This window comes from Bombus vancouverensis, chromosome 15 (assembly GCF_051014615.1).
Source record: "Bombus vancouverensis nearcticus chromosome 15, iyBomVanc1_principal, whole genome shotgun sequence".
In the NCBI taxonomy this organism is placed as follows: Eukaryota; Metazoa; Arthropoda; class Insecta; order Hymenoptera; family Apidae; genus Bombus; species Bombus vancouverensis.
In genome coordinates this window covers 12,759,289-12,783,338 of record NC_134925.1, presented here as the reverse complement: position 1 = coordinate 12,783,338, position 24,050 = coordinate 12,759,289, and the positions used below count along the sequence as shown (strand labels likewise).

The following is a 24,050-nucleotide window of genomic DNA, read 5'->3' as shown; positions in this document are numbered from 1 at the left end:
TTATTCTAGCTAATTGTCTCTCATACTCGAGTGTTTGATATACGATGCACACGTTCTACAGACGAGTAGGTTCTCTGCAATTGCTGTCTCGTTTAGCTGTAAGAGCGTCTTTGACAAGGGAATCGAATGTTCAGCAACTTCCATTGCCACCGAGATTAAGAGCATCAGTGGCTGCTCTCTTCGCAAGCACAATAAGGTAAAACGCTATTCCATCTCTGTAAAATGTAAACTGATCATATGAAAGAATACTTTTTAGAATGTTTACACGTATATATTGTTCCTCGTGTCGAGAAACAACAATAAACGGCAATAAACGGCAGTTTTACGATATCATCCAGACTAAATGTGTTCATCGTCAAATTTTAAATAGTGCAAATTGTAATTTAACCTCGATGAAACATGAACGTGTCCAACTTTGATCTTAACAAATTTAATTTTTATAGAGCCTTGTTCTATTTCTAATGAAATATTTTATTTCATAATATATTATTTTATAAACAAAGGTTACTAAAAAAGTAAAGAATAATTCACATCATATAATTATATTTCCCTTCGAAGCTGTTAATACTTACAACAACTATACATATAGATACACAGTCGTACGTAATAGTTCATACATAACAGTCGTTTTATATATTTTAATAGTCGTAATTGAAAGACAACAGCTTTACGCAGTTAATAAAACATAAATAAAACAGTCTAATAATATGCATTTGCAGATGTTCCGTGCCAGAACCAAAGGAATTAAGACGTTTCGTGTCACGTCCACCTCCAGGGGGTGGAAGATTACATTGCACCATGCTCAGACACGCCGTGGAACCGGTACCATGTTATACGCTATATTTGGAGTATCTAGGTGGTCTAGTGCCTCTTCTAAAGGGCAGAAGGACAAGCAAAATCAGGCCAGAATTCGTGATATTCGATCCACAAAACCAAGATACTCTTCAAGTCGTGGAAGACACGTCACAGTGTCCATCGTTTAGCGATGGTTCCGATACAGAGAAAGACACGGCCGACCTGTGTGGATCACCCAGGAACAAAAGGAAAAGCAGGAGAAAAAAAGAAGAAAAATCGAACGAAGAAACCGACGATCTTACCTACGTGGATACCTTACCCGAGGTAAAGTATAGTTCCAATATTTCTTGGAATTTCGCGTTTCACGACGACGAATCATGGTCGATGATCTTTGTGAAAATGGAACGATTTAGGAGTGCACAGCACAGTACAGCGCGGCGCGGCATACGAGTCTAAAAGATACGCAAGATAATTGCGAGATAAAACGCAAACGAGTCTTTATACCTTTTTTTTTTTTTTTTTTTTTTGTTAACACTAGTCCTTGTCAGTTGATGTGTAATACCAGTTATCCATATTGAGGTTAGGATATTGTAATCAACGTAGCTTCACTGTTATTTGTGACACCTCTTAACACGTTTTACTCCTCTGTTGGTGCCCCATACACCGCACACGAGTACTTCTAACTCATTTCAACACTGGTACGGTGCAATGCACTTAAACTCGAGCATTAACGAATTGCGTGATGTAGCAAAGTTTAACGAGCCCTTTGAGCCTCAAGGTGTTGGAAAATCAGTCGTGTGACAATCAGTGTTGCAAGACGTATCTGTTTGCAGCACGCGAGGTTGGTCGAAGTAACGTCCAATATTTGGGGCACGAAATTCAAGTTTCACGGTCTGGCGGATTCGGTGCCCGCCAACTTGGGTCAGGTTACTTATCGAACGTCGTTGCTCCATCTACAACCACGACAAATGACTTTGGTGATGACGGAGCTGCGAGATGACGTGCCTGCAGGTACGTCTATACCATTTCCGTGATCACAAACAAAAATAAAGTTCGTTGATGACAAAACTCGATGATCGATTTTCTCGGTTAGGCCCAGATCCAACGTTCAACCCGAATTTGTTCTCCGAAGACGAAGAAGAATCGTTTCAGGAATTTCAAGCTGCCTCGAGAAACACGTCCGAAGCGCAGCCTCCTCCGATCGCACCAATGACGCCCCGAAACACGCGACTTAATTCCAATCGCCCGAAATCACAAATTTCCAATCAATTTATGACCAACGAGTCTTTACCAACCGCTTTGTCCAGGGTTGACAATTTCGAAAACGAGTTACCTTACGTGGACTTACAAGAAATGGGCAATCTGTACGAGAACTTGAGAACTGCGTCCACAAACACTTACCGAACTCCACCCAGGCACAATCCACCGAGATGTTGCGACGTACCGGCTCTTCAATCTCCGAAAAATGCGGTCGCGCCCACGCAGACTATAATCGCAACGTCGAACCCGGGTACCGATTACTCGAATAACATTCAGAGGATGAAAACCGCCCTTGCCGATCAGCCAGGACTCGTCTCGAAGAAGGAGCTCGAGAATAACAAATTTAATCAGATTTCTCAGGACGATAAAACTGTTTTAACGTCTAACTGTCCATCGACTATCATTCCCATGCCAATGCACAATGGACAGGCCTCGAATACAGAAGCATCGAGCAGTCATTCTCAGGGAGGTGTTATCGTAAATGGTCTGAGCACAAACAACAGCTGTCCTCCTCAGTCGCAAACAATATTTCTTAATGGACTGCACAATATCGCATGTTCGAGCAACGTGAACGAAACTCAGGGTAAAAATAACCATAACGTCAGCAGTTCGACAAACATTAGTCAAACGCCGTATCAGGCGAACTCGAGCAATCAACACGGAACGAATAATGGTCCTTTGGGCAAGAATGGTATACACTTGTCGAGCAATCATTCGCCGGCCTGTTCTTATCAATTCCCAGAAAACATCGATCAATGTATCGGACAGTCTTGTTCATGCTGCATTACGAGATTAAAAGATCCCACAAAGTTTCACTCGGAATCGTGCGGTAAAACAAACGCAAGTCAATCGAATACTTGTAATTCTACGACCGACCGGGTCGATGAAATGCGCTTCATCGACGAAGAGTGTCGCGGCGAAGCAGAAGCGTTCGATCAGTCGCGAGGAGTTCACAGAACTCAGACGGTTGTCAGTATCGGTCCACTCTGCGTCAACGACTCTATAGTCAGAAGTTGCAGTGTCGGTTATTTGGACATGGTGGACGCGCAACTGGTCCCTTGCGATATCGCCTTAAAAATGCTTAGAAAAGAGGCACCGAATAAGAGGTTGGTTTTGGTATCGAGAAAAACCAAGAGGAGGAAAAAGAATAAAACTCAACAAGAGATTGGACAGCAATCTTCAAAATCGCCGAGACTTCGTAACTGTGGCAAATCAAAAAGTTTAGACTCTAGTGACATATTTCCGCCTAACGAACAAATATCATTGCCACCAAAATTGCCTGAACACGCTGAAGAGATTGTAGGCGCTACGAATATCGAGACTGTCGAAGACAAAAGTAACAAACCTTTGGAGAAATTACCAGACGCGACAGAGATGCCTAGGGAGTGTACAGAATACGTTACAGCCGCCAGTATAGTTAATTCTGCTCAAGTTAAATCTACACGGTTGAAGAGTTGTAATTCTCCTGCCAGGTGAGCCGATATTAGGACCACTTACCGAGGCTCGTTATTCTGTGATCGGAGTTAGGTTGGGGTTAGGTTGGGGTTAGGTTCTATTGGTTTTATTCGGCGATTTCGTTCTTTACGGAAAATCTTACCAATATTTGTTTTAATTTAAATTTGTTGAATTTAGAATGCATGCAAACTGAAGTTTTCACATTAATAACGCGTGCTAATATTCCAGAGTATCCAGTCCAAGTGGTTCATTGGCATCATCCTTAGACGGTCTTGCAGCTCGACTTCGAGATTTCGATGAAAGTCATTCTTTGCCACCACCGTCACCTCGTCCATCCACCAGGCAAATTACATTATAAGATTTGTATCATTTATTCGATAAAAAAAGCAACCTTCCACCGACAAGTAACATTTTCCTTAGATTACCCAGAAGTTCGCCCAGTAGTCCAGCGCCTTCGAAGAAAGGTAAAAGACCAGCATCTGCTTCGCCAATTAGAAGAAGACTTTTATCGAGTCCTTTGTTAAGTAGAAAAGCACGAAAAAGTCGAGGCGAGAGTTCAGACGAGGAAGGACTTTTACAAGACGATTCGTCAACGAATTACAGAGATCTCGAAACGTTTCAAAAAGCACAGTTACGACAAAAGGTAAACAAAAAGAGGCTAGATATTAATACCTGCACATTACAATTCAACCATAAATTCTATAAAAATATTTCGTCTCGGAGATTCGAAATATATTACACTGTCATTCAATTATGCTGTATTGTTTATTAAATAAGCAATCGATCGATTACACAAAGACTGATCTACTTTCAATTACGAAATACAGTTAAAGCAGAAAGGAGCAGGGATATCTGGTAACAAATCAGAAGCAGTGCGGCGGGAGCTTGTGATGCACAATAAAGCACCTATGTGGAATGAATCCAGTCAAGTATATCAGCTTGACTTTGGTGGCAGAGTAACACAGGAAAGCGCTAAAAACTTTCAAATAGAATACAAAGGGCGACAGGTATAGAAATAGTAAATTTGAATGTTCTGTGTCACGTGATCAAATAACACATTTTCCTCGATATTACACTAGGTCATGCAATTTGGAAGGATAGATGGAAACGCCTATACATTGGATTTTCAATATCCTTTCAGCGCGTTACAAGCATTTGCCGTTGCCTTGGCTAATGTTACACAACGACTCAAGTAATCGTTAGTCACCGGTAATTCATTTGGTAATTCAAGTATGAGAGTCACTTCTTGATTTCTTGCTTCGTAATTGATTAGTAAGATTATTTTTCAGGTTCGCGTGTGACATTGTAAAAGCGAATTCTAAGAATATCGCTTGGAACGTATGCTGTAATTGCATAAATTATTCGTCCAAATAAAACCAAAAGAAGAAAGAGAAGAAAAATGGCGCGAGTGTTAGGAAGGCTAAAAAAAACTGTAACAATATGCTACACATAGTAAAGAAGAGAATACAAAAGACACTTTTAAATATAGCTTTTGAACACGTTATAGAGCCACATGTCTTTCTATTATTAAGACTACTAGTGACGAACTGGAATAAATCATTAAGTAAACGAACAAGCGTTCAATCGCGATACAGAGATCTTTTTATGGAAATCTCAAAGTTGAGGGAAGCTCATAGCCTTGCAGCGCCTTGTAACGCGACAGAAAAGATATAAAGAGAAACTTGAGAAAAAGGAAAAGGATGAAGGAGAAGGAGAAATAAAGGGGGAAGTAGAAGAAGAAGAAGAAGAAGAAGAGAAAGGGAAAGGAGAAGCAGAAGAAGAAGGAGAAGGAGAGAAAGATAGAAACGTAAAACCTGCCGAAGGCCTTACGCGAAAGTCTCTCGAATCAACACCTTCAAATTAAAATAACACGATACGTCAGTTCGCAGAATCTCTTTTTAGCAAATGTACAATTGAGAGTGATTTGAATTTGAGCGGAACACAAAGATTTTGTGACAAGGAACCGTGGTAAAAAGGATAAGATTTTGTTGAAATGCTTCTTCGTCGTACCGTCCAAAATATTTCGTTTCTCCCAACTTCGAGCGCTGATTTTTGTATAGTTTATGCGACACGTTGGAGTCTAGTGATGCTGTTGAAAGTTCGTCTCGTTCATTTTTGCGGTCCGCCGAGTATATTCGAATTTTATATACATATATATAGACGGGCTCGCATAACCATGCGAGTGTTTCATGTTGTTCGATTAAATGTTTCTTAAGGCGTATTGTAAAATGAAAAAAGAAAAAAAAATAAATAAATAACGCTAAATGATATAACGTCCGACCTGTGCTCGTTCTCGCCGAAGCACGGAAGACGAAAAGGGCAAATTGAAGAAGAAAGAAAAGACCAATTAAAAGAATGTAACTAGACAGTGCAAGAGGGAGAGTATTCCGCCAGTATGCCAGTGTGTATACGCAACAAACTAACTGTCGTCTGTACTTAATCCATTATCGTTGTATTTCATTCGCCTAATTATAAGTAATGTGAACAAGACAGAAGGATGAAATGAAGAAGGAAAGAAAAAGAGAAATATCGATTTCAGGCCTACACGAGAAACGCTTAAGGGATAGTTATTTTTTCGTCGAATCGAAATTTCGAGAGTGGGGCGCCTGAAACGATAGCAAACGAGAATGCGAGCTGTGCAATAACATAATTGTAATTTTTGTTGCCATATTCTTATATGTGATTCATGCGCGCGTCTAAAACGGCGTTTGCTGACGTAAATATACGTAAGACAAATGAAGGTGTAGAACAACTTGGTTTCTTACAAAACGGTGTGTGTTATACTGGTTGTAACCCTATTTTTTGCAGACATGTATGTACATACAAGCAATTTTAATAAGGCAGGTTTTTTTTCGACGATGTTTACAATTAATTATAGTCAGGCCGCCCCGTATTGACGAGTTAGCGATAAATATACAAATATTTATGCCACGTATTGACAGTAATCGTCGGTATACATATAGAACCGCTAAATCGTACGGTTGATTTGATTTCTAGACAACGCTGTATGTTGAATTATATTGTCGTCACCAGTAGTAGATAGCACCTTATAAAGTACGTGATGTATCATCAACAACAAGTTGGTTTTTCGTTGATACACTGTTGCATTTGCACCGTGAAATACAAGACGCTAATCCATGGAATAAACAACGGCATGCGTTAGGCTGCGTACATACAGAGAGCGGTAAGCGGTAAGTGTCAACATTTGTATCGGCTTTGCCTTTATCGTCACATGTCACTAGTTTTATCGCTGTATCGCCTACCGCATATTTCTCTCTCTGTACGTCCACGAGCTTAGCGCGTGTGAAAAAATTTTTTTATTTCGAGTTTATAGAGGAGTAATGAACATCTGAAAACGAGAAAAATGCAGAACACACACGTTCAAAACAATGGTATCGATCGATTGAATTATACAATCGTTTCTTGATGTTCTTTCGAGTGTTTCCTTAAAATTCTTCATGAGTTCGTTTTTGTATGTTTAAAAATATTATTTCGTAGGTATACGGTTACGTACTTATTGGTTAATATGTACTCCCCATATGATAGATTTTACTATAGCTGTCGACCATGCGTCATCGCAACAATTATAAGTCAGTTTGTACTTTTCGGTATGGTCGCACGATGTACGAGTTTTCATCAGTGAAGGGATTAGAAAGAAAACACGAAACCGTACAGAGGAAAGAGAAAAAGAATATTGCGTCACGTTACGGTGAAAGCTTCGCGATAATTAACTTTTCATACCTGCACGAACTTTTGATATCAAAGAAAGAATCGCATCAATGTGACCTATTTACCTTTCACATACGTTACACTTTTATTACACCCGCCGAGCAAGACGGACTTGAGTCACGCTACATACAAACAACATCTATATCAATGACTAGTCATTTCCGCCACGCACTAGTTTCTCCTTGAAGATCTATTAACGTTTAACACCTGTGTCATCATTGATGAGACAATATTCACGCATAAATGAAAATCCATGCGTTCAACAGAAAAGAATAACAAATTGTCATATAATATTTTTTGGATTATCACTGAATCTTCATCGACATACCTTTCTGACGATGAATAGTGCCTACGTATACATTAATCAAACGGAACGACCTACGAAATACGAAAGTTGAGTACCGAACTAAAACAGAAACATCACACAGCGGATCGTTCTTGATATTCTATCGTTGTACAGCAATTGTGTATTTTAACGTACTATAGATTCACATAATCTGTCTAAGGCGTTTGTATCTATAGGTAATATATGTAGTTACACGCGCCACAATCGTGACTGAGTTCGAAAATGTTCGGCCTAGCTCAACAAATCATATTTGCTATATGTTACATGTTCGTTAACTGATGGTGATATCTCCTCTGTCTTTTGTTGATATATTCCGGTTTCTCTATGAGCATAATGTTGAGATTATGCCTGAAATTATGCACATACAAATAGAGATAAAAATGCTGTGCTACGTGTAAAACTTTGCAATTGAATAATTATTATATTGCACTGATTAACGACACGTCATAGTGAAAATCGTATCAATATTAGTTCTTTTGTCCCTTCTATAATAATATTGTTAATTTGTGCTCTTATTGTTAGCGCTGAACGATCATTTTGCATCTGTGCAATGCAATTTTGTTACCGAATTCATTGATTATCAAATATTTGTAAATAAAGAATGAAATTCTACACAAGATTGTTATCCTTTATTTTTATATAAATTTCGACTGAACTATGCTTTTGTTTAAATAAATGTAGCACACTCGAACCATGGTCGACATACAGGCACCGACAAAGAGTTAATTGAGATAACAGGATTAGTTGATGATAAACCGTGTATAGAATAAACGGTATTAGGAAATATGAGACAGGGTACATCATGTAAGGCTTTGATCGGGCCGAGAGCGGCGAGCGGCAAGAGCGGTCACACAAGTGAATGACAACGCAGCAGAAAATAAATCAATCACTCGTAGAACCTCAAATAACGCGTCAACTCTCAGTTACTTTGTGGCTTATTTTATATAAATCTATAAGTTTAATATATTTTCTGCTGCTTTGTCGTCACTTGTTTGGTCGTTCTTAGCGCGCGCCGCTCTTCTATATGAGCAAAGTGTAAAATGCCAGATCCATTTCTATCGCTTTCGACAACTGACTTTAATATTACATATGTAATTCTCATATCTGCCGTAGCAAATCGCAGAGGGCGTGAGGAACAATAATCTTTTTCGATGTCGGTATTTCAGAATGTGAAACACGAAAGTCTCATATTTATCATAGTGTCAGGTAAGTCTATCCTGTATTTAGTCAATGGTAGCACAGACCACCGTCTCGTCTGTAATCTGTAACAGAAGCAAGGGTGGGGGCTACTATCTATTAATGTTCTGATACACTGAATTATCGAAGTATTATAAGTTATCTCACAATCCCTCGTAAACTGTTCGGGATGTGCACTTACGTTTCGCTTTAATATATTTATAATATAATTAAAAATTGAGGTATGTATTAAAAATTCCCAGTGTTCTTTTTAAATATGCCGAATTTCACTCATCAATTTTCTGAAACGGGGCGTTGCATGGGAAAAATCGCATAAATAAATCGTTAACGAAAGAAAGGTGAATACATAGTAAGTGATAAAGACAGTATCAGGGAATGAAATGTGTCGAGAAAGAGGAAGAATAAGAGCTAAAGATCAAGTGTATAAATGTGTGTGTATGCCGTATATACATATGTATATACATACATATGAAATAAAGAAAGAGTGCTGGCACTTGTTTTGCATTGAAGATTATTTAATTACAATATCTACGTTAACATGTATCGAATCTACTGATCAAATTTTTATGATAATTTGGAAGAAAAACATGTAGAAACGATGAAAGACATCCAATACATATAGATAATATTATCTTTCTTTTAGATGAACGTATATTTTCTTGGTGTTAATAATATGAAACAACTGATTAATAATTATTTTGAAGCCAAAGAACCATGGCAAATAGTGACTATAACCAGTACAACCATCCTTGCCACAGTTTGGTTATGGAATTTTGTCTTTCAAGATGAGAGTATGATTATTTGTAATGTATACTAACATTTAAAAATTTGCAATGAATAGCAAATTTTGTTTTCTAGGTCTGGTAGAAAGAGCAAAGAAGCAACTGTTTAGTTTAAGGAATTTTATACCTGCTATTAGAAATAAAATTGATCAAGAATTAGATAAGATTAATCAAACGTTCGAACAAGAAACGTTACAGAGAATAAAAGATATTCCTTTCATTGTGAAACTTCCAGAGAAAAGTTTAGAACCGAAAGAAATATTAGAAAGAATAAAAAAATGTGTTCAGTTAGGTAACAAGCAATTGAAAAAAACTTATTATAGTATACCAATATATATAATTGTTATTTAGGTGATTATGATTGGAGAAATGGTAAAGTGTCTGGAGCTATATATAGAGTTGATATTAATCTTTTACAATTAATGGGAGATATTTATAGCATTGCATCGTATACAAATCCATTACATCCTGATATTTTTCCTGGTATATGTAAGATGGAAGCAGAAGTGGTGAGAATAGTTTGTAATTTGTTCCATGGAGATGAAGAGTCTTGTGGCACTGTAAGTTGTTTTCATTTTAAAATGCTGACCGATCGAACTAACTTAAGATGTAATAAAATGTTTTCAGATGACCAGCGGTGGTACAGAATCAATCTTATTGGCATGTAAAACATATAGGGATTATGCAAGGAATGTAAAAGGTATAAAAAATCCAGAAATAGTAATGCCTGTAACAGCACATTCCGCTTTTGATAAAGCTGCTCAGTACTTAAAACTTAAAGTACGTTCTGTCCCTGTCAACCAACATAGCTATACTGCTTGTATCAAATCTATGGAAAAAGCTATTACAAGGAATACAATAATGGTATATAGGAAATAACTTTCAAATTAGATTCAAATTGATGCATTAGAATTAATGTAATATTTATAATAGTTAATAGGGTCAGCACCAAACTTTCCGTATGGAACAATGGATAACATTAAAGCAATTTCTGATCTAGGAATAAAATACAATATTCCGGTTCATGTCGATGCTTGTCTCGGTGGATTTTTAATTTGTTTCATGCCAAATGCAGGTTTTAATGTACCACCTTGTGATTTCAGACTTTCTGGAGTTACAAGTATATCGGTTGATACGCATAAAGTACATAAATAATATTACAATTATACATACAATGTTGATTAATTTTATTTAATAATACAGGTGTTTTATATTATTTTGTTTCTTTCAGTATGCATATGCTCCGAAAGGTTCTTCGCTTATTCTTTATAGAAATAAAAAGTTAAGACATTATCAATATACTATAACAACCGATTGGCCTGGTGGTATATATGGTTCACCAACTGTAAGTGGTTCAAGAGCTGGTGGAATTATAGCAACATGTTGGGCTACATTATTGTATTTTGGTTATAATGAATATTTAGAATCGACAAGGAAAATTATAGAAACTACTAAATATATTGAACAACGGTACGTATTTGAATTTCTTGCCAAATCTGTTAAACTGTATAATCGAATGTTTGGAATTGATCGCAGATTGAGAAAGTTGGATGGAATATTTATTTTTGGTACCCCGGCTACCTCGGTTATAGCATTAGGGTCAAATGATTTTCACATTTATAAACTTTCGGAAGCTCTAAATGTAAGAGGATGGAACTTGAATACACTTCAGTTCCCGTGTGGCATACATCTTTGTGTTACATATGTCCATACACAATTAGGTGTAGCAGATCAATTTTTAAATGATGTTGAAACTGAATTAAGTATAATCTTAAAAAATCCAGAAGCTCCTGTTGATGGGAAGGTAAATATAACTATTAAGTAATTTTTATATAAATATACCATATACAATATCCTTTTTCAGTTTGCAATTTATGGAATGAGTCAGAGCATACCAGACAGAAGTATTGTTGGCGATTTCGCAAAATGTTTCTTAGATTCCATATACTTTACGCCAGGAAATAAAACAATGGTTAATAATGGATCAAGTATCTAAATTGATTGCACTATTAGCTTACTTTTTATAAACTCAAATGTAAGAGTAAAGAAGAAATGAAAAAAAAAAAATAACATTAATTTTCTGAAATCTCTTATACAATTTTAATTAAAAAATCTAATCGACCCATATATATTTTTTAAAAGATTGAATTTAAAAAACAAAATAGAATTCAAGACCATATAGAGTTATGAACATATATTGGAGAGATTTAATACGTATAAATGGAATATTTTGTACAATGCAGTGGCATTTTGAATTATTTAAACATATACTTTTAAAGTACAAAACTTTATTCTAATCAATTTTTTTTAAATAGACGATATCTTGTTTAACAGCAGTATTTTTACGCATTTCATGAAATATACAATACATGTACACATATTCCGTTATAGACTTTTAATACATCCATGTGTACAATTCTTTTGGTACTTTTTATAGAATATTATGTAAAGATATCTATCTATATATTTTATACATTTTTATTATGTTCATTCTAATATTACATAACTACATCAAATTTAGATAACAAAAACGTATTGAATGTTAATTCTATTACTAGTAGTAATAACGTATAATTTGGTGCCATATATTTTTATATGCTTGGCAGTGGAATTATTGAGAATAAAGAATTGAAATAATATACTAATCTCATCAGCCTTCCATAAAACAGTAATTTCCTTAATTACAGTAGACTCCCGTATAACGTAAGTTTTTACAACGCGAATTCCTATAACGTGCCAGTGTCGCGAATTCCTATAACGTATCACTAACGTATCAGTGTCATGTATTCATGATTCGAGATAGCTTACACTTAAAATACGTATGTATACATAATACAGAAGTATTTTGTAAATTACGTTTATAAAGGAAGTTAATTTAAGGACATGATGGATGAAATTAAAAAAGAAAAAAATGTTAAAACAGAAATGCATTTCTATTAAAGAAAAAGTTGCAATGTTAGATCAGCTGAATTGCAGAGAAAAAGTAAAAGATACGATTTTTACGTACATTAATAGTATATTATTTTTAATCAACTTTGTATATGTGCCATTTATTTTTAAAATACTATCCTATTTGATGAAACACAGAAAACAGAAGTTGGCATAGCAATAATCAGTTCAAACGTGTTACTTTAGATTATGCGTGTTATACGAGAAAAATTCACGTACAACGCGAATTCATGCTGCGCGTAACGTATTAACCGCGTTGTACGACAGTCCACTGTACAGTGGCTGACGAAAGTATTCGAACGCTTACATATGTAAACTTGAATGGCCGAAATAATGTACATTAACGTAATTATGCAGGAACATAATAATAGAAATATAACGAAATGGATCATATCTAATTCAATAAAATAATATAAAACAGAAATTGTTGTTCGTCTATTATCACCTTATGAAACGAAAGAAACTTTTCGGACAACCTAATGATATCGAGATAAACGGGCAATTAGCACCTTGATTATCAGCTCTAATAATAATAAACAGTATAATTGACGCGAAAATTTTCAGCCTGAATGTTGTTATTGTTTGTGAATTGCAAAAGAAAGTATGTATATGTCGATGTAGTATGTAGTGTATGGAGTAAGTATAAGTATGTACCTGTAAGAGCTATTTCCATACAAAATCCCATAAGATTTAAAAGTGATTAATTTCTGAATATTCAAGTACATTGTTCTTTATTTTGAAATAAATGACGAAACAAGTCTTTGGTGAACTATGTTTAAATCGATTGCCGTAATAATACTAAAATGCAGAAATTAAGTAAGTTAACTTTAAAAGAATGCGTAATCTCTAAAGCAGCAGTATTGATAGCTTTACTTGCTCAGCTCTTTCTAAGAGATGCTAAGAGATTTGTTTATAAGATGTAAATGTATTGTTAAAGAGATGTACTTATATATTTTCTTTTTTGTTACGTTTCGATTCGTATTGTATTTAAATGATTAAAATAAAACATGCCCGCTGATAGATATGTTTGAAGGTTCCTTGAGTTAGGGAGTAAAACTCGGTTAAAATAGTTGATTTTTCTCCCCGCAATATAATATAATATATAATATAATATAATATAATATAATATAATATAATATAATATAATATAATATAATATAATATAATATAATATAATATAATATAATATAATATAATTTTAATAACTATATAATAAGTACAATACTGTAGCTTAAATTACAAGTATTCATCAAGAACAAAATGAAAATTTGAAGTGTGGCTAACGTAGCGTATGCACAAGTAATTGAAAATTACATACATATTGCCATGCGACCGATATCGGTCGATCAAAAGCTCGATAATTCCTGATTGGAACTTCCTCGCTGCCAATTCGGTTATGGTTATAATCGAGCTATCCGGCTCGAAGACGTCAGATTCGTATGTTGATTCAACATTACCACCCAACCAGCTCTCCTGTCACGTACGACCTTTCGATTAAGTTAATTATTTTGAAACAGGAGGCCACTGCTATGAACGTGTATTATCAATGATATAGCTCGCATGAATAATAAATAGGAATGTAACATGCCTAGCAGTAAGTAGTAAACGAAAAAAATGTAGTTAAAGCAAAAAAATTTGATACTATTAGCAATTAAAGTAGTTGGGATAATTAAAAGGATTAGAATCTAGGGGTATACGTATACATAGCTATATATGTTAAATCTCAGACATAGAATGAGAGATACATGCGGCTGTTATAATTTCTACCAGATAATAGATCGATAAATACTGTATATACGTTTTACTACATAATACAGTCATCAGAAAACCTTTTTATACTCGAGATCGTTCGAGAGATCCATTATCTTTACGCGTCTACTATTTTATCTGTTATCTCTCTGCGTTCTTAAAACCTAGACACGTTTATAACCATTTCGCATGTTCTGTTTGCGTTAGTACGTAATTATATAATTACGCGTAAATTTATTTCGTAAGAGCATTTTGAAAATTGAAGCAAATTTTAGATTTTTGATATTTTCTTTCAATTCATACAACTATTTGAAATGACAACCGATTGAAATGTTTGTCCGGCTTTCGAGAAAGCGAAGAATATCGCGAATAGCGAATGAAACGAAATTTTGAGAAATTATTTAGTATTACAGGAAAGGAGCCATAAAGGGAAAAGACATTTTCATTTTGAAGGAATGGCGATGCGCGTGATTTTTAGCTGAAAGTTGCAAGAAGCATGACAGCAAGAGAGAAAACTTTGCTTCTGTTGGCGATTGTTACTCGATCCGTGCGAATGGAAATAACGCGAGCAATCAAACAACCACGGTGAAACGAATGCCGTGGTCGAATTGTTTCATAGAAAAATTATTTTTCACGTTCGTGAAGCCAAAAAACCGTTATTGAAATGGCATTGCGTCGTTTTGTCTTTTGGTGCGTTCACCTTTGTTTTTGCTTTGATAAAAATCCCTTGAAGCTTTTACGTGCGATTATTGAAGGAAATATCATTAATTTTGGTCGTGTGACGAAAAGATAGGAAAGATTTTCAAGTATGGTATAGATCCAGGTCGCAAAGGTTTCTAATTAATTTATAAATCCTCTTGGAATGAAATCACTTAATAACCAGCATAACCGTTTCGGTCGACATTTCATTGGTTTAAAGGCTTTGCAAATATCAAAATACAATTAGAAGTTTCGATTTATTGTATCGTGCTTGTCTTCGTAAACACATATTCGACAACAAAACGATGATTATGTACGTGTAACCGGTATATAATACCGTAGAGACGTTTAATTTTAAAACACTACTGACTGGTTTTATTAATTGGGGAGTCAGATTAAAGGAGATTCACTTTTCTCTTTTTAATTGCGTATCTCATTGATTTATTCTAAATGTCGAACAGACAAAGGAAACTATGATCGATATATCATTTTGAAAGAGAACAATTATCTAGGAACAATCTCGAGACACAAGTAGGTCTCTTATCTTTCGATAAGTGGGTCTCGTAGAAAAACGAAGATACAAGTATAGTAACAAAGATGAAGAGAAGAATGGTATAAAGTATAAAAGGAGGAAAAGTCGATGTTCGAAGTAGAGAGAAGTTGGCAATAGAGCTCCAGTGGCTGGTCACGGATAGGCTAGAGGAGGTTAGCGTTTCGAGTACGCGCTCTGCGTCCAAGCGTCGCGTCGCGTCGCGTCACGACGCGCGAGTATTGCGAGACGTCGTCGATCAGTATCGTGGAAGCGCGCGTCCCGTACCGCTCGGGCAACCCTTAAATCGCGTGCAACATTTCACGAAGAACGACGTTTCGTCATTGACGTGTGAAATTATTCGCGAACGAATCGAGTTTACGCCGAGATCTTGACATACCGGTGAGTCTTTTGTCGCAAAATTTTTCTTCCCACTGATAAAAACACAAGAAAAAAAGAATAAAGAGGAAAGAGCGTAGGAAACGAACGAATAATGTTTAAGAAAAAGTGCTCAAGAAAAATGGAAGGAATTAAGTATAGGATAAGTAGGTAGTATACGGCGAAAAAAGTGTTATGAAAATGTAGACCGTGAGAAACAGCTTCGGCTTTAGCACGTCCATTAACAGTGACATCGAGCAGACTTACAATTGGTTTTCCAAGTTACAATATGCTAGGTTATAGGGAGTATCGGACTGGTCTTGCTTCGTGAAACCAATATCGCTGATAAACATATCGCGTCGAATCTATAACAACGTATATTCTTTACTTTTTCGCGAGCAATTGAAACTTGTTACCTGCGATCTATGTGTACAGGTGAAATTTTTATTGTAAAATACGTGACAAGTTAATCATTTCGAAGAAGTAACACTGTTCTCGTTGTTTCTCTTTCTATCGTATCGTATACGATAAAATGATAAATTGTCGACGCATTAACGGTTACCGTGAAACGAGATCTGAGATTTACCATTGTAAAAATAAACGAATACAACTTGAAATAGATGAAACGGATGAATTGCTGCCGGAGCAAAGCGCTTGTGAAATTGAAACGCGACGTTGTGTCGCCTCGCGACTACAAACTGTCCAACTATTCTTCGAGTCATGGAATCGGCGAAATGCGTGCGTGTATGCGTGCACACTATACGTACATACGTAAAAATATAAAACTCAATTGTTCAAAGAAATTGAGAGAAAGTTGTCGCGAGTTGTAAAATGAAGAACTTGGACGTGTTCCGTTCTTTAATATACCTTGGTCCAAGTTCTTGGAAGACTTGTTAACTCGTTGTTACACAGGTATCTCTAGCGTTTCTCGTCGTTACGTTATCGAATATCCGTATCGAGATCGAGGAAAGCTTGGAAGCGTCGAAACTTTGATTTAAAGCGTTCGCAAGTAGCGAAAAGAGAGTGCTGCAGTCGAGGAAATTTCAAAGAGTGCAATCTGCGGCGTGGTAAGGGTGAAGTAGTTTGGTGAAACGTAAATGAAGATATTCACCCATCGCGTCGGCGAATCGACGATCACGAACGATCTATAAACTCATCTGGTACACGGTTCCGCGTAATTGGGTCGAATGAAATTTTCGTCGAACCCCAATGGTTTGCAAATGGTTCGCAAATTAATGGTGTAAAATGCATTTTAAGCGGAGTATACGATCCTACATACTGCATCGTTAATATCTAGCGGATGTTGAAAACTGTGCATCGTCTACCGTGGTAAATATTATGCCTGGCTACATTTCCAATCGTAGAAACGTTGTAGCGAAACTCCAACCAACTAAAATTTACTTCTATGTTCCGATCGTTTGCCTTCTGTCCAGCGAAGAATCAACGGACAACCAGCGACTACTTTATGATCTGAAACACTTTGTTTCGGAGCTTTCTGCCGTACCGCCATTGTTATACCAGATAGGTACATACTTATCTTATCACAAATTATGTGCGCGGCTCGTCCGTTGTTTAATTGTCTTTCCAACGATGTCTGTTCGTAGTATGTGCTCGACGTACATACATATTCCGTAATCTTTTACCGATCCATGAAAATAAACGCGGACGACGCGGCAGGTTTGAAAGATTTTGCACGAACGTGCTCGTACGGATTCGTATCTGTGGTGGAAAATGACGCATCGGAGGAAACCCGGGTACGCGTCGATCCTGTAATGAAAACTGACAGTGTGCGACGAGGCGGGAGTTTCGACGGTTCCACCGGCGATTTCATAATTACGACAATTTATGAACAACCACCAGCGGATCGCGATCTGTTCAAACTATATTTAATAACATTCAATGTCACGTGGGTGTAATTAAATTTTCCGAAATACACGACCAGCTGATTCGCGTTCAAATAAAATGTAATGATTTTGAAAACTTGAAATTTTTACGATGTTTGTGTTGCCCTAGTAGCCAATCTGAAAGATTTGTTGCACACTAAACCGAGAAACTCGTAGGAAAAGTGATACAAGTGATGCTAAACGATATTTAATTCGAGGAAACCGTAACTTAAAATAGTTTAATCTTAAAATGGTTTAATAGAGAAATTTGCATGTTTCTAAACGTTAAAACACATAGACTTTTGTACCCGTAAAAGTGAAAAAATATACGATAAAGTCGTATTTAGATTTAGATACGTATGTCACATATATACACATGTTTCGTATGTGTCTCGTTTTTGGGAAAAATGCTCTTGTATGGTTTTTTCACTGATGTAAGGCTTAATTGAAGAAATAGAAAGAAATCAAAGTTGATATTTAGTGTATCGTAGAAAAAAGTCAGCGTGCTTCTGTATTCGTGGCCCAATGAAAACCCCTTTTCGTGTGAAATGGAGCTAAACAGAGGAAGGAAAGTTGATACGCATCGCTGTAATATGTATGTGTATTCCGAATTCGACGGGGTTATCGGTTAAGTTAAGCGCGACGCGACGATTCAAGGGGAAATGATCGTTGGCCAACAAATGTAATTGTTGTTGGCGAGCTTGTAAATACGTCTAATTAATGTTACCGAGGGTCGTCGAGGCTCGATCTTGATGCGTCCGCGAGCGCAAAGGAACGCGATAACATTGCTTATTAAAAAGAAATCATCGCTACGATTAGCCAGTAATTTTATTATGCAAAAGAGGGACCGTGTGTCGATCATCGTATCAAATATCGATCGTCGATCGATTGTCACGATACTCGCGTTCTGTACTTGGCGTCAATCGAGCCTAATAACGTACTCGCTACTGCTCGAAAGTTATTTTATCGAATATCACCTATGGCAACGATGTCCTTTCCTGAAATAACGAATGCAATGGGAAAGTGATAAACGAGTGGTGATAAAACGCAAACAATAACGGTAGCTTTGTTTGCGTAAGAAAGCAAGAATCTATCAACTGTGGTAGAAGACAAAAATCAGGCTAGATTTGTTCGGAAAAGACGGTGTCTCTTTCTTTTTGACGAATAAGATTCTTACAACGATGTGGCATTGAATAAATTACACGTGGACGATGCTCGATTGAAATTTTCTATCGTTCCTCGACAAGCATTTTACTTAGATACTTTACGTTAATATATTTTTCGACGTCGATTTATATCATTCTAAAGTTAATGGGTTCAGACCTGAAGATTGTACGAAACACAATAATATTTCGCTCTACTTTCTCGATCGTCTAAGGTTCGTTGTCAGCTTGTAATATCCTTTTGTATGACAGTTAATCGTTTCTAAATGACAACAGAATTTACTTTATAGATACCGATTAATAACCACGTTAACTCTATGAATACAGCTGCGATATGCTGTGATGTGAATAGTTACTAGCTAATTCTAATTCTGTACAGGACATCCTCAGCTTTTTACGGTTATTTTATGCATTTCGATGGAAATTCGTTCACCGATATGCTATTCGTCGACGTGGGTCGTCTTTTTCATAAAAAATCATATTACTAAACTTGCTACATCAATGTAAAATAAATATAAAGATATAAATTTACGTTGCATTCAAACATAAGGCGAGCTATTAGATTTAATTCTTCGCCTTTTTTCTAACTGTTCGAATGCTAAGCTTATTACATACTAGTTTCGATTCGAATTTCGTTGCAATTCGTTCAACTGTTTTATATAGATCACAGTTTTAATTATAACACATATTAATTTTAAATATGGATGAACTTTGGAAATGTAATAAAGAATTCCATGTGGGAGAATCGTTGTTTCACGAGATCTCTTCTCGTTTCCCGCATCGTCGACGATTGTGCCAATATTTGCTGTAAATTATAATCTCTATACATATTACTTTGGCAGTATTACAATCGCATGATGTTTAACACGCGGTATCTACTTATGAGTTTAATATACATATGTATGTGTGAAAAGTACATCTTACGAAACATTAATCATATTCACATCCTACTACATTAATATTATAAAACAGCGCGAGTAACAAACTGCTGCTGTGCTGGAATATACATATGCAAAATGCATTCTCATTTGAGATATTATCAAGCTCAGAATTCTAACTACGGTAATGTAATGTATACAATCATTTATACAATCTGTTATCGGAAATTCACGCTATGATTTTATCGAATTTTGTTCTTGTTACGATTTGCTACGATATTTTGAAATTCTTTCGATAATTTACATACTTCATTCTTACACATTTTTCTTACATATTACTTATTTCGTATAGAACGTCGCTGTAATTTTTAATAACATTTCAGCAGTTGGACATTCTAGCGCTATATCGCTGTCAGTTGGAACCGTAGAAAAGTTTTCCATTCATTTTTAATCGGTTAATTCGTTGGTTCTTCGTTGAATCGCCATCACCATCGCCGATGGTTGATAGTGTTAGTTAAGATGGTGTTATGCCGTAAAAGGAACAACAAGAATGAAAGGTATCTCTCCGATAGAAACAAGTAACCAGCCAAGAGGAAAGTAAAGAATAAACGAATAAACAATTGAACCGCTACGTTTTCTGTTACTGCTTAACAAAACACGGCAACGAAAGAGGAAGAAAAACGAGAGATTATAGTTTGAAATTCTATTCATTTTTTATCGCATTTTTATTACCATGAAACTCATAAACACATATGGTTTATAAACGTAGACTATGTCTATTGCGTAAGAAAGATCGTGCAATCTATGAACCTACTGAAATTTTATGATATATCTACAGGTATACATATATATTTGATAATTTCCATTGTCATATATATATATATATACACGTGACACTAAGTTGTGATTTTACAGCGATGACACTGAATGTTACAACAGTGTATTCAATTGCAGCCCTTCTCCCTCATAAAGAGAAAAATCATGACTTTCTGCCACGTGGAAACGTACCGTAACAGTAAGTAGCAAGTAGTAAGTAGTAAGTAGTGAGTAAGCAAAACATTTAAATATTGACAAATAAATTAGAATTGACAAATAAATTAAATTGACTAAATTCTAACGAAGATTCATATTGATCGTCGTAATATGTTACATGTACATTGGTGATAGCGCCGAGACAGATATTCTTGTCAAGAAGTCGATGAAATCATATGGTTTGACAGTTTCGGAATCCTGTTGAGAGCGTCGATCACTGCCATTGCAAAGGACAATGCGATCGAGAATCACGAGTCTAGGGACATTTCTGATCAAATCCAGTTCAAATCTACTGTAGTTCACTGATTATTGTTCACGAGTTTCAATCGAGGAACGCTGATAAACCGAGCATTCTGTCAAGTGCACTATCCACTGTACGTGATATCGGAAAGAGACCACTGCCTGCTGTCTCGTCAGCGGAAAAGATGAGAGGACAAAAAGAGTCGACAGATTAAATAACAGATACATTTCTTCATTTTGAAGAAATTATTGTCGTTTCGTTCCTATATCGCTTCTAATCGACCGCCCAAACAGAGTTTACTGTTATTGTTAGAATAGGCACGTGAAATGTGGCCGACTTGGAAAGATGAGAAATAGTACCAGATTTATGGACGGAGTATAAGTGTAATGCATTCGAGATACGCCTGAAATGTGAATAATAGCATTGGAAAAGATACTTTGATCGAAATCTATCTATCAGAGAGATAAAAAGTGTAGTGCAATGAGAAGGTTCTGGTATGTGAAAGAGTATTTATCCAGGAAAAAGTATTGTGCCGTTTGTCGTTCGACGTTGGTGAAATTCTCGCAATACTGAGATTAGTACGTTATTATGGTTGTTATTGTAAACGGCTGATCTTTTAGAATTATACTTTGGATCTCTATACCTTGGGGTACTATGCATTACCTACAACAAAAGAATTTAATACTCTAAAAATAGTCCTTAACGTTTTTTTATGCGTGATATAATATTGTTTGCATAGATGTACATTTTGACACGTCTTGTCCCCATTTCTTATTAAATTATCGTCCTGTTCAATTATTATATCGATTTATGTGTTAATTAAAACGTTTAATTGGCCGCCACTGATCAGGACAATGGGGCAAACAGCGTGTTACAATTATCAATTTCCTACATAATTATTGTGGTTTACCAGAATCATCGATTAAGTTTGCATCCTGTGTCGTAAGTGAATGTGTATCGTTTTTAAATATTCACTAGGATCTAATATCTAAGATTTCATAAGTTGTACAAAAATCAGGGTATTTTAACGGTATTTAACTTAACGGTATTTAACTTAACACAGATCATGCTTAAATATAATTGCGTGACTACAGTTTTATTTGTAATTGTAATTTGTTTTGTCACGTCTTACATTTTCTGTACTCGTAATCGATAATCGCTTTCTTTACCACTCGTCTCTTTTAACCCTCTTGCCGTTAATACCTAACCCAGAGCCGCTATTGTACATCAGTGACTCTGTGGTTCTCCCGAAAAATACCTTTGTTTGATATTTTTTCATTTCTAATAAGATTTTAACAAATTTAACGACACTTTATTTCTATAAAATAAGTTTTTCTTTTGGACTAACTAACAGAGATATGTTGTATATTTTACTTTAGTAATGAAATTTTCATTATTTTTAAGAAAAATATGTTAGTTGATAGATAAGTGACTTGAAAAATGCACATTTCCCAAAATATTTTTGGTCAGTGCATAGAAAATTTGGAAGGAGCTAAGAGGTTGAACGATCGAGACGTTCAACTTTCAAGGTGTTCTTCAGATTTTACGGATGGAAAGCTAGAAAATTCAATCTCGTAGCATGTTACTTAAAAAGCGACGCGTAATCGCTACGCGGTTAAACATGTAAATGTGATTGAAATATTTGAAGGAAAATAATACGAATGTTAATCTCGCGACTGGTTTGGTCACGAGTGACCACGATAGATATAGTGGATTAGATACGTTAGATTCGTAGTGAAAGATCACTGATAGCCTTTAGCACGTGAAATAGGTACATATAACTAAGAAACATTTAATTCTACTGGTTAATAATGCTATTTAACAGCGGTTTCTATTTGGCGCAACAGCTATCGAGAATCGCGATATGTGAAATTTATAGCCAAGATCGGATTCGTAAACCGTGACGGGGAAGTTGTTACTTATAGTATACGCGTATCGTTTCTTGCGGTCGTGGATTGAATCGGCGAATTAATTGAAGTGAATTGCCGAAAGGCTATAGGATGTATAAGTATTCTAGCCGGAGGCCCGTCAGGATGCCTGGAAGCACGGAAGTTTGACGAAGGTTGGTCGTCGGATGGTAACAAATCTTATTATCTTAGTGAATCCGGGCTAATACATCGGGTACTTTGTGTCGCGAATTCAGCTCGAGAAGCCCGGAATATTTCTCTACGAGGGAGAAAGGAACACGATTATTTATGAGAGTTTTAACTGCCCTGCAAATCTCAATTCGCACTTAGTATGATGAACAATCAGTTGATATTTGTTTATTCGTTAAAATGTTTTAAAAGAACAATTGATATATGTTGAACAGTTGATGTCAATATTAATTGCTAATACTGGTGATATTTATGATGCCGTGTTTCCGTTCCCTACTACTCTAATAGTAGAAATACACGATGTAACTAGTAGAATTCGGAATTTACTAAATGAATATAATATCATTCGCTTTTAAAACTTTCGAATTATGATATTTTCTGCTAATACATGACAAGTATTTTCTATATGTATACGTGTAGTGTATGCTGTCGAGACAGATCGATCGTGAGTATTCTCTGAAAGAGTTTTTCGAGTGACGGATAGTTGTGAAAGGAGAATGAAAATGAGTAAACATGGAAAGATTAAAATAGGCCAGCTAGCACACACGAGCACAAACATAACAGCGTTCGGCTCGATTTGAAAACTAACGTATAACGTGCCATAGTCGCAGTTGCTAGTTTCTGGTCTCATCCGCCAAACTATTTTAAGAGTTTTAAAGTCCTAAATGGTGAATTCCATCATTTCGCAAAGGTTTTGAGATAATATGCACGTTCGTGCGTTTCTAATTTTCCGATATTGCGAAGGATATACGGGTAAATATACCGAAAAGGGTATGTATCGTTGATTTCAATGACTTTCAAATACGTTATAGAGAACAACATTTCGAATAACTTTATATTCATAAAAATGGCTTCTGATTTCTCTTTAGTTGTAAGTATCGTAGCGAGT

At 35.9% G+C, this 24,050-nt stretch overlaps 3 protein-coding genes across 10 annotated transcripts in view; all 3 read left to right on the top strand.

The window, feature by feature from the left end:
- Positions 1-8,202, top strand: part of Tusp (WD40 superfamily protein Tusp) — a 28,134-nt gene extending 19,932 nt beyond the window's left edge. For 3 of the 5 annotated variants that reach the window (XM_076624759.1, XM_076624757.1, XM_076624756.1), the window contains exons 9-17: positions 62-196; positions 720-1,119; positions 1,629-1,806; positions 1,889-3,527; positions 3,739-3,852; positions 3,931-4,153; positions 4,338-4,517; positions 4,590-4,719; positions 4,800-8,202. In XM_076624759.1, the coding sequence (XP_076480874.1) occupies positions 62-196; positions 720-1,119; positions 1,629-1,806; positions 1,889-3,527; positions 3,739-3,852; positions 3,931-4,153; positions 4,338-4,517; positions 4,590-4,706 (2,986 nt within the window). In that variant the 3' untranslated portion in view covers positions 4,707-4,719; positions 4,800-8,202. Of the gene's footprint in view, positions 1-61; positions 197-719; positions 1,120-1,628; positions 1,807-1,888; positions 3,528-3,738; positions 3,853-3,930; positions 4,154-4,337; positions 4,518-4,589; positions 4,732-4,799 lie in introns of those variants that run through there. The other 2 variants (XM_076624758.1, XM_033341215.2) reach the window with 2 other exon arrangements.
- A 460-nt stretch (positions 8,203-8,662) lies between these two features.
- Positions 8,663-12,937, top strand: Sply (Sphingosine-1-phosphate lyase). Of its 2 annotated transcripts, none has more exons than XM_033341271.2 (9): positions 8,663-8,791; positions 9,426-9,573; positions 9,641-9,856; positions 9,916-10,124; positions 10,192-10,428; positions 10,498-10,707; positions 10,796-11,034; positions 11,101-11,368; positions 11,429-12,937. In XM_033341271.2, the coding sequence occupies exons 2-9, from the start codon at positions 9,426-9,428 to the stop codon at positions 11,558-11,560; spliced, it is 1,659 nt and encodes a 552-aa protein (XP_033197162.1). In that variant the 5' UTR covers positions 8,663-8,791; the 3' UTR covers positions 11,561-12,937. The 2 variants fall into 2 exon arrangements, with proteins under 2 accessions (XP_033197162.1, XP_033197161.1); XM_033341270.2 differs by lacking the exon at positions 8,663-8,791 and adding an exon at positions 8,809-9,003.
- A 2,716-nt stretch (positions 12,938-15,653) lies between these two features.
- LOC117160473 (tachykinin-like peptides receptor 99D) overlaps positions 15,654-24,050 on the top strand; it is a 46,019-nt gene continuing 37,622 nt past the window's right edge. For 2 of the 3 annotated variants that reach the window (XM_033341206.2, XM_033341205.2), the window contains exon 1: positions 15,654-15,892. The gene's annotated coding sequence lies outside the window, so the exon portion shown is untranslated. The remainder of the gene's footprint in view (positions 15,893-24,050) is intronic. The other variant, XM_033341204.2, reaches the window with a different exon arrangement.

Bases quoted from the DNA above. Each gene is read 5' to 3' on its own strand.
- Sply (XM_033341271.2), top strand. From the start codon at position 9,426: ATGAACGTATATTTTCTTGGTGTTAATAATATGAAACAACTGATTAAT. The intron at 9,857-9,915 runs GTAACAAGCAAT...ATTGTTATTTAG, and splicing joins AAAAAAATGTGTTCAGTTAG to GTGATTATGATTGGAGAAAT. The intron at 10,708-10,795 runs GTACATAAATAA...TGTTTCTTTCAG, and splicing joins TATCGGTTGATACGCATAAA to TATGCATATGCTCCGAAAGG.